At 44.3% G+C, this 10,829-nt stretch overlaps 1 protein-coding gene across 1 annotated transcript; it reads right to left on the bottom strand.

Annotated features, from left to right (window-relative positions):
* Positions 1-1,556: 1,556 nt before the first annotated feature.
* On the bottom strand, positions 1,557-6,295 carry LOC147883308 (pentatricopeptide repeat-containing protein At3g09040, mitochondrial-like). Its single transcript, XM_087399810.1, has one exon. It carries the CDS (start codon positions 5,394-5,396, stop codon positions 2,301-2,303), a length of 3,096 nt encoding a protein of 1,031 aa, XP_087255936.1. The 5' UTR covers positions 5,397-6,295; the 3' UTR covers positions 1,557-2,300.
* Between the last annotated feature and the right edge of the window lie 4,534 nt (positions 6,296-10,829).

Here is a 10,829-nt window from a genome sequence, read left to right as displayed (position 1 = left end):
TGTACTGAAAAAAAACACACTTAACTTTTTTTTTTTTGTGAAGACAAGATGCCTTTGTATTACAAAAAGCAGCCCCCAAAGGGGCAGCTAAAAATACAAAACGCGCACAAAAATATGTACGAGCCATTGCAAAAATACATGCTCCAGCAACAGTTCTCCATTATACTTCAACCTAACACTCATATGTCTACAACAAGCTTGATTGGTTTGTGGCTAAGTGTTGATTTTCAAGGAAGGGGTGTTTATGACACCTGTCTTCCCAACCAAAGTACTCCATTCTCTCTCTCTGCCCTTAGCCTCTCTCGCTAGCCCCTCCGCTCAGCCTCTCCGCCTCAACCTCTTCCGCTAGCCCCTCTGCTCAGCCTCTCCGTCTCATCCACCCCTCACCCGCTCCACCTCCCCTTCGCTCAGCCTCTCTGCCTTAGCCCCCTCACCCGCTCTCTCTCTCTCTCTCTCTCTCTCTCTCTCTCTCTCTCTCTCCCCCTCCCGTCCGTACAGCCCCGTCCGTACCTCTCCGTCCATACTTCTCCATCCGTACAGCCCGTCGACCGTTAGCCCTTCGCGTCAGCCAGTAGTTACCCCAGCCAACAGCAAACACACTAACCCCAACCCCATGTTGGGCTAAATCCCCAACCCAAACCGGGGGTTAGGTTCAACTAGGGGGCTCAACAAACAACCAATTATGGATTGGCCTACCCTTTCCTCCAAGTCCCCCTCAACTCCTTCAACCTCCATCAGGATTCGGTACTCTACAGTTGCACCCTCTCCTTATGCACGGAATTACCAACAAGAATGCTCAAAACATCCCATCCTTACGCAATAGGAACAAATTTTTTATCTGCAACAGGCAGTGAGAGAGCTACGATTGGAACTGGCAGAAGTAAAGGCTCAACTTCACATTCTGGAAGGGCCTGGTAAGCAAGCAGTAATTGATGAGGCTTGTAAGGATTCCCACCCCTATCCCACAACTAGTCTTTATAGTCAAAGATCTTGTTCACATTGAAGTACAAACTGCTAAGGAGGAAGTGATTGTGGAAGTGGACACCAAAGCAAGTCTGATATTCAAGCAGAGATTAAAGAACACGAAGCTAGAAGTGATAATGTGCTGAAGATTAGAATAGGGGGACTCCCAGAAGATTGGTACAAAGAGGACACAATGTGTGAAATATTGACAAAGATCAAAGCAAGCTTGCCCAACATTGAATGATGATGAGCAAGATGATGACGACTCCAAGCCAACTTCTATTATGCACTATAAAGGTCATGCAATCCTTACAATTAAGTCAAAAGATATGCGGATCAAGCTCCTTCGACAATCTTACAAGCTGAAGGGTACCAAAGTATGGATAGCAAAGGAGCATACATAGGCTCAACTCAAGAATAAGGCAACTGAATTAGCTGAAGTCAAGCCTGCCAGAAAGGATGGAAAATGGGCAGTTTACCATGAAGGCGTAGCTCTAATCAAAGAATTTAAATCAAAACGAAAAGACTCTCATACTTAAACTGATGTACAGCTGTTTACTGTTTCAGACTATTATGTAGGTACTCTAAAATAATGTGGGTTGCTTTTGCATTCCTTGGGAGCTGCCATGTGCTCTCCCTAAAGCAGATGTACTGGAGGGTTTCTTGCTGTCCCATAGACCTTTTGGTCTCCAGTGGACGTTAATAGACTTTCTTTCTTTCTTTCTTTCTCCCCCGATCCTCCAACATAATGTACATATAATGAAGTTACATATCATATGAAGTTATCTTTACGAGGCCCCTTCAATCGTGCCACATCACGGACGCCGAGGCTGCACGATTAGAGGGGACTGCCCTATCAAAGTGCACATCCTCCCTAAATGATCCCCCCTACCATTACCTTACATCCTCCCTCTACCTTTCACCCACTCTCCTGCCGTGCCCCAGCCAATGAACAAGAATTACCATAACATAAGGGACATTTGTGATCAACTCGTTATATATTCAGAATACTTTAGTTTACTAATCTTTATGGTAATGATTGCATGATATAAATGGTCCCATAAGCACGATTCTTTCCTTGACATTAAAGTGGTTTGCTTCTCTGACAACAATGTTTGCTCCACTATGCCAAGTGCAGTGCTTGATGTATTGATAATGGCACATGCAATAACCAGCTTCTTACTGTGCCCACATAACTTCCATCAATGGATGTGTCTTGTGACGTCCCAAGCATATCTGGGCCATACCCTTAATTATTTTGGGAAAAGAACATACATATTCTTGCATTGCAAATGTCTTGTACCCCCCGCGAACATAACTGCACAATTCCACCAACCTCAGTCCAACTGTATCCTGGCTCCTTCCATTTTTTTCACTCCCTTTGTCCCGACCTTCTCTTCCTCCTGCATGTGAAAATCTGCAAAGATGTTAGACATCAAGACATAAGCTGCAGCATCCTTTTCATCCAATTGCACTACATGTTCAAAGGCCAGTCTTCCGAGCTCCACATTGCCCCACTTTCGACAAGCACCCAAGACAGTATACCACACAATAAGATTAGGATGAAAAGGCATCTTCTTTGCCATCATGACTGCCTCATCTAATCGACCTGCACGGCCAAGTAGATCAACCATGCAAGTGTGGTGCTCGATAGTTGGAGTGATGCCGTAGTCTTTGCTCATAGCCTCGAAGTACTTCTGGCCCTCATCCACTAGACCTGTGTGAGTACAAACTGTAAGAACAACAAGGAATGTGACTCTGTCTGGCCTTATGCCTTCTCCTTCCATTCTCTCAGCCATGTGGAAAACAATTTCACTTTCTCCTACCTGGGCATATCCTGAGATTAGTGCATTCCATGAGACCTCATCTCGAACTAAAAGCTTGTCAAACACTTCTCGAGCTTCCACAAGGGAGCCACATTTGGAATACATATCCACCAAGGTGTTGCCAACAAAAATGTCTTTCTCCAACCCCTTTCTGGCAATCTCAGCATGTATTTCTCGGCCTTTGTCTATAGTTCCTATGCTGCCAGAAGCTTTCAAGCTGCAGACGATTGTGACAGCATTTGCAGAGACATCATCGAGTTGCATCAGTTCAAGATGGTCCCGCGCTTCCTCACCCAGACCCTGCTCAGTATACCCTGCGATTAGTGCATTCCATGACACCTCATTTCGAACTGGAAGCTTGTCAAACACTTCCTGTGCTTTTGCAAGGGAGCCACATTTGGCAAACATATCCACCAAGGTGTTGCCAATCAAAAGATCACTTTCCAGCCCCTTTCTGGCAATCTCAGCATGTATTTCTCGGCCCTTGTCAATGGCCCCTACACTGCCGCAAACTGTTAAAATGCAAGCAAATGTGACAGCATCTGGAGACACATCCTCCAGTTGCATTTGTCCATAACAGTTGAGCCCTTCCTCACCAAGCCCATTTTCAGCATATCCCACAATTAAGGCAGTCCATGAGACCACACCTTGAAATGGCAGTTTGTCAAACACTTCACGTGCTTCTGCAAGACAGCCACATTTCGCGTACATATCCACTAAGGCATTGCCAACAAAAATACATCTTTCCAATCCCTTTCTGGCAATCTCAGCGTGTATTTCTCGACCCATGTCTGTGGCTCTTATGCTACCACAAGCTTTCAAGCTGCAAACAAGTGTGGAAGCATCTGGAAAGATGCCCTCAATCTGCATCTGCTTGAAACAGTTCAGCGCTTCCTCGCCTGGACCATGTTCGGCATATGCTGCAATTAGCACAGTCCATGATACCTCATCTCGAACTAAAAGCTTGTCAAACAATTCCCGTGCTTTTGGAATTGAGCCACATTTGGCATACATATCCACCAAGGTATTGACAACAAAAAGGTCTCTTTCCAACCCCTTTCTGGCAATCTCAGCATGTATTTCTCGGCCCTTGTCTATGGCTCCTATGCTGCCACAAGCTCTCAAGCTACAAATAAGTGTGAAAGCATTTGGAGTAACACCCTCCAGCTGCATCTCTTCTAAACAGCTCAACCCCTCCTCACCAAGACCCTGCTCCGTATATCCTGAGATTAGTGCATGCCACGAGACTTCATTTCGATTTGGAAGCTTGTCGAACACTTCCTGTGCTTTTGCAAGCAAGCCCCATTTGGCATACATGTCCACCAAGGTGTTCCCAACAAAGACATCTTTTTCGAACCCCTTTCTGGCGATCTCAGCATGTATTTCTTGGCCCATGTCTCCGAGTCCTATGCTGCCACAAGCTTTCAAGCTGCAAACAAATGTGAGAACATTTGGAGAGATGCCCTCCAGTTGCATCTGTTGAAGACAGTTCAGAGCTTCCTCACAAAGCCCATGCTCCACATATCCTGCAATTAGAATGTTCCAAGAGACTACATCTCGAGCTGGCAGCTTGCCAAACACTTCCTTCGCTTTTGTAAGCAAGCCACATTTGGCATACATATCGACCAAGGTGTTGCCAACAACAAGATCTCTTTCCAACTCCTTTCTGGCAATCTCATCATGTATTTCTTGACCCTTGTCTATGGCTCCTATGCTGCCACAAGCTTTTAAGCTGCATACAAATGTGACAGCATTTGGCATGACACCCTCCAATTGCATCTGTTCGAAACAGTTCAGTGCTTCCCCACCAAGACCATGCTCGGCATATCCTGCAATTAATGCAGTCCAAGAGACTACATTTCGAATTGTAAGCCTGTCAATTGCTTCCCGTGCTTCTGCAAGGGAGCCACATTTGGCATACATGTCAACCAAGGTGCTGCCAACAAAAAGATCCCTTTCCAACCCCTTTCTGGCAATATCTGCATGTATTTCTTGACCTCTTTCTGCATCTTTCAGCCTAGCACAAGCCTTCAGTAGGGCAACAAACGTATACTTGCTAGGATGTACAGAATCCTCTTGCATTTTCTGGTACAGGTTGAGGGCATGCTCTGATTCCCCACATTCAATATAACCCATGATGAGAGAAGTCCAAGAATACACATTCCGATCGATCAATGTATTAAAAACCTGTTGAGCATCCCACAAGCTCCCAACTTGCACAAACATGGGGACAAGGTAATTCCCAAGAAATCTATTATCTTCCAGCCCACTTTTGCACAAGTAGGCATGCAAGCGCTTGATATACGATCGATTTGCCTTCTCTCTGCATTTATGCAAGATGGATGTAAGGTTCTCAACTGAAAGTAGCTGGGGCCACCCTTCCAAAGAAGTGATTGCCTCTTCTACACTGAGCGTCTCCCAACCACTCTTATCTCGGAGTGCTTGCGCTATAGATGCATTCACCTGTATAGCGGACCTAAAGCTGGCCTTTCCACACTCCACAAAGCCACGGTTGTCAGTGTTTAACCAGGCCTGACCCGTGGATGCACTGGCCCTCTGCATTCCCTTGCTCCTGGATTCCTTCAATGTCTTTAAGACAACCTGCATTCTACCAGCCTTTTATCCATAGTAACCCCCCCGGTGATCATATGCCTGAAATCTGAAGGTCTTGGGTTTGTCTGTTAACACTGTTAACAGACTAAGTAGCCAACCGCTTTATCTGTGCACATCATTCAGTTCACATTTCCATACGTGAGGTATCTCCGAAGTATGATCCCATAATGAAAACTAATGGAGAAGGTGATTGAGGCGTTAGGAAAAAACGTTTTTCCTCGATCAACGCAAGTAAGGACACCACCCTTTTGCCCACCGGTGCAAATAAACTAAAGGACGACAGTGCCCGAAAGCGAGCACCCCTCCGCCACCGCTCCACTGCCTTCCTGCCTTCCTTAGGAAGCCAGGGGGAAATCCAGTCTCCTGTTGATAGCCTGTGCAAAGGAGCTGCCAATCTTTGCCGCTGCAGGCAGTGGGAGGGTCGATCTCTCCATGCAAGCACTTGAGAGAAGCTATGGCTACATAGTTTTCTCGCGGTTGAATCTGTGTCGCCATTATGTAGAGACGAACTGAGCGGGAACAAAAGGATGGAGAGGGAGCTCCTTTGGTTGAGGTCGTGTTGGACTACTGGGTTCAGACCACCCGCGGAGCCCATGAGACTTCAAAAGAAAAAGGATAGATGGGCAGCCGGCGGTCGTGGTCTTTCACACCACCCGGCTCCATCGCCCGTGCCACTGCTAGGAAAACTGTAGCTCTGAGCATTTCCCAGCCATGGGGTTGTGAAAATTTTCTGCCAATGAGGCTTCCCGGCGCCACTGGCTAGCTGGCGCGGGAGGTTCTCTTAGGGCCAGGCAACGAGGCGTGGCGAAATGACCACCGACCATCCAAGCCGCGCGATTGATGTGGTCAAAGCAGAGCAGAGCCTTTGGGCGTGGAAACGTGACACGAGCAAAGCATATCAGATGGGTCGAGAGCAGAGCAAAGCTGTTGGAGGTAGACACATGGAACGAGTAGAGGAGAGCAAAGCACAAGATGACATGTGCTAACTTCTGCGAGCTCCCAAGTGCCCAAACTGTGGGGCCAGGGCCTCCAAGGATCCATATGGCCACCAGAGCCCAAAGCGACACCATTTACTTCCCGTATATGAACCACGGGAGTTGGTCACCGATGCACACACCAAGGCAATGTGGGAACAGCCCCTTAAAGCACTTCCCCTGACAAGGCTCAAAGTTCAGCATTGCAATGCTCAGGCTAAACTTGCATCACAGGGTCCCCACAAAAGGTTTGCTAAGTTTGAAACAGCATTTATGAATCTTGACAAAGATTTTGCAAACTGCATGGAGGATGGAAACGGCATTTATGAAGCTTGACACAGATTTTGCAAACTGTTTTAATAAATGGCATGGAGGATGGAAGGATGTGAGCCAATCGGAGTGTTTGGGTATTTTAATGCTGAACTAGCAAACCTCTATATAGCTCAGCCTGGCTAGTAGTGCAGAGTGTTTGGGTATTTTAATGCTGAACTAGCAAACCTCTATATAGCTCAGCCTGGCTAGTAGTGCAATGCTATGAAAAAATAAACTCTAGAATTAATATCAACACGGGGACATTATTTTTTGCCACTAGTGGGGCTGCCTAGTAGGCTTGGGGGAGCCCTCTTAAGGGACTACTAGTAAGGAAGATGAGGTAGGCAAAAGAAAAAACTCATGAAATCCATTTGTGATAGACTCCACCACCTATCACCACCTTGGTTGTAAGCTGCATTGGAATTTGGATTCCCATGCTCGAGAAAGAATGGAAATTAATTGTGAAGGCCCAAATTGGAAGGATGCTTATCACTCAAGGTGTCATAACCGAAAGTCGAGGGCTTTAAGATGATATCCATTACTCTTTCAAACGTGCCTATCGGACGGTTTGTCCGACTATTTACTAATTCTATAGTATTCTTTGGTTTTGCATTCAAATAGGATCTCTCAGGTCTATAATTCTTCAAATCCTTGATTCTCTCTTTAATATTATCCCTTTGAAAGTAGGTCAAACAAATCTGCTAGGTTATACCGCTTGCCTCACATTCTTGCATGTTTGTCTTGCGAATGCAATCCAGGAACTTTGCCTTGCCAGTATCAACATGACCAAGAATACAAAAGATAGGCGACCACAAATCATCTACATTGACCAGTATCAACATGACCAAGAATACAACAGATAGGAGCACATAACTTTCACATCAATTGTGCTTATGTGTTGATGAAACGTACATCTTCAAACCACCCGGCCTATGGAATCAAGATCATCAGCCAAAGGGCTAGATTGCTTCTTCCTCCACTTGCCATGGTTGCAAAGACCAAGGGATGCCTTTGGGATCAGTGCAAGACTTCCAAGCAATCTGACTCACCACATCTTTGAACAATCTACAAGTTATCCACCCAGGGTGAAAGCTCCTCATGCTCACTGCTTTGCAATATGGAGATCCATGAGACCAAGAAAGCAAAGCTCATGAAAGTGTTTGCCTTCGATATGAGTTTCCCCTCTTCCAAATCCTCCATTATCTCGAGGTAACACTATAAAGAGGCCACATTGGCTAGTGTCCTTGATTTGAAAACTAATTTGTTGAGATGTGAAAGACATCCACTTCTCGACAATTAAGGCTTCTTTCATCTTGCACTTTTGGCATGCCCTCAATAATTCATGCTTCTTTTGTCTTGCACTTTCGGCACACCATCTTCACCTCACTCTGATCTCACCATTCCTTCATCATGGTGGTTCGAGGGAAATCCTCTCAATCGCTACACAATCTCCTTGAGTTGCTCTACTAGGGAAAAGCTTGGGTTGAATTCAGACTACTTAACCACCATAGCTAAACTAAAAATAACAACAACTAGTTTTAGCCACACACAACAAACCCATGCAGTCAATCATCAATACACACACAATTAACCTATCCTCAATACACACACAATTAACCTATTCTCACCGTCCCACATACACACATTACATTATACTATAAGTTTTACTACAAAGGCATTAAAGAAATTTTAATATAGACAATAATTAAAAAGAACTTCAAGGGACATAAAAATTAGAAGATAACTACAAAAAGCTAAAGGAAAAACAAATAGGTGAGGGGGTTCATCCACACACCCTCTCTAAAAATAACCTAAAAGTAATAAATAAGGAACTAAACTTCAACAACTTTTTAACACATAAATTATTATAAAAGGTTATCTACAAATATAAAAGGTGAAAGAAGGCCAAAAAAAATTTTAACTACTATGGGAGTTTAATGGTTTAAAAGAAGGAAATTAAGCAACAAAAAATAGTCAACCCTACAGTTGACTACACAAAAGAACATTAAAAGGGAAGAAAACTTAAGAGCACGTTTAAGATAAAGTTTTTAAAGAAGGACACGTGTCTACAATAGGTAAAACCCGCTTAAACACACGACTTCAACAAAAAAGAAGAATCAAGACATAGTGTTACGAAGGCCTCATACTGTGCTCTAGACTATGCAGAGAGCTACACAAACTGTTATGAAGGCCGTGTACCACGGAGAGCTTCAGCGCAAAGTGCAGAGTTGTAGGAGGCAGTAAACCAAGGAGGTAGAAGAATAAGCGAGACAAAGTAGCATGAGAGACGGCAGTAGTGGAGAGCTCAAGAAACATAGCTAGGAAGAAAACTGCGCTGTCGTAGAAATTAACAGAATCACATAGAGAAGAAGGGTCAAGCATCTGTGTAGATGAGAAAGGAGAAGAGAAAGAATGTCAAAGAGCTTGTGTTTTAGACCAAGAGGATGCTCCTCTCAACAACATTGAAGTGATCGCTTCACCAAAGGGAAGGAGAGAGCTGCGCGGTTAGTGGGGGAAATCACCGGTAAAGGAGCCAAGGCAGCTCTCGCATCATCCACGAAGAGCTGTCTAACGGTGGCTACCAACTAAGGAAAAGCTGTCTAAGGAGCAGCGAGGGGAGCACGGTCTTGAGAAGACGCACAAGAAGGAGATTTCCTAAGGTCGTAACAACTGAGGCAATTAGGAGTAAAGACGAGGAAAGCAATACTGAGGTGAAGTAGAGAAAGAGCGCAATAAGAATCGAGGCTAGCATCAAGCTTAAAGGGACGCAAGTTAGGAATAAGACCATGCAAGCAAAGGGCGGTTCAAGTGAAGGGAAGAAGAAAGCCATTGCATGGTGTTTCAAGAATTCTTTCCACACCACATCGTGCAAAGGCGTTGAAGAAAAGGTGGTAAAAAAAGGGGGTTTAGTTGTTTTGGTTACGTCACGGGTTATTAGTCCTTGAGTGACTATAAGTATTAGTCTAAAACAAGCCAACCTTTATTAAATTTAAACATGATAAGAAATAAAATATAATACAAATTAAAAATTGTACTAGTTATATTAAAAAAACCAAAAGGAGGGTAAGACATTAATTAGGGGGGTTAATAAAGAAAACTTGAGTGGGGTTTAAATACAATTAAAAGCAAATAATAATTATCAATTGAAGAATAAAAAATTAATAAAATGAATAGGGGTAGGAGATTAAATAGAAAGGGTATATTATTATTAGCTAGGGTAAGAACTAAAAAATAAAGGGGGGTTAATTTGAAAATTGGGGAGGACATTCTGCACGTGTGAGCATCAAATAAGAAAGAATTGTGTGGCAGTAGGGTAGAAGTTAGGTTACGGGAACCATCTAGGAAAGTATAGAAACTAAGGGGGCTAGGGTTTAGAGTTAGTGGCTTGGTTAAGGGTTTTAGAGTGGTGGTTTTGGGGTTAGAACCAGGGAGAAGTGTGCGTGTGTGATTTTTTTAAAAGAAAAATGTGTATGTGTGTGTGTGTGTGTGTGTGTGTGAGAGAGAGAGAGAGAGAGAGAGAGAGCGGGAGAGAGAGAGAGCGGGGGGGGTGGGTGGGTAAAAGGGGGGCGAGGGGATAGAGGGGAGTGGAGAAGAAGAGAGAGAGTACATGCAAGATGAGAGAGAAGGAAAGGGATATTCAAAGATAGAAAGAGAGAGAGAGAGAGATAGAGAGAGAGAGAGAGAGAGAGAGAGAGAGAGAGAGAGAGATCTATTAACATCTTTGGGAGGCCTCGCGGGCCTATGAGGCAAAGTACACATTAAAAAAGAGTAGCTACTACATCTATGGGAAGCAAAGAGTTGAGGAGTGCACATGGCATCTTATCTCGAAGTTATTTTAGCGCACAACTATGTTTCTAGTCTTACAATAAAGTGGCCTTCATCACATCAGGTTAAGACTGAGAGTCTTTGGGTTTGGATTTCAAATCCTTAATGAAAGCTTGCCCATCTTGATACACCGCCCATTTGCCTACTTTGCATGCTTCCCTTACTTTGGTGAGTTCACTATTCCTTTGTTTGAACTGAATTGGAGTGAGCTCCTCAGATATCCAAATCTTTGTACCCCTCAGTTTATGTGTTTGTCTAAGGATCTTAACTCTTGCTGCCCTCCCTCTGAAGTAGACTTATGATTGTGTGCCGTTTT

Source organism: Dipteris shenzhenensis, chromosome 28, assembly GCF_047967505.1.
Source record: "Dipteris shenzhenensis isolate YYH24624 ecotype China chromosome 28, Dip_SZ_1.0, whole genome shotgun sequence".
In the NCBI taxonomy this organism is placed as follows: domain Eukaryota; kingdom Viridiplantae; phylum Streptophyta; class Polypodiopsida; order Gleicheniales; family Dipteridaceae; genus Dipteris; species Dipteris shenzhenensis.
Note: the sequence above shows the minus strand (reverse complement) of the source record. Positions and strands in the feature narration are given on the sequence as shown.

Coding starts and splice junctions, on each gene's coding strand:
- LOC147883308 (XM_087399810.1), bottom strand. CDS start 5,396: ATGCAGGTTGTCTTAAAGACATTGAAGGAATCCAGGAGCAAGGGAATG.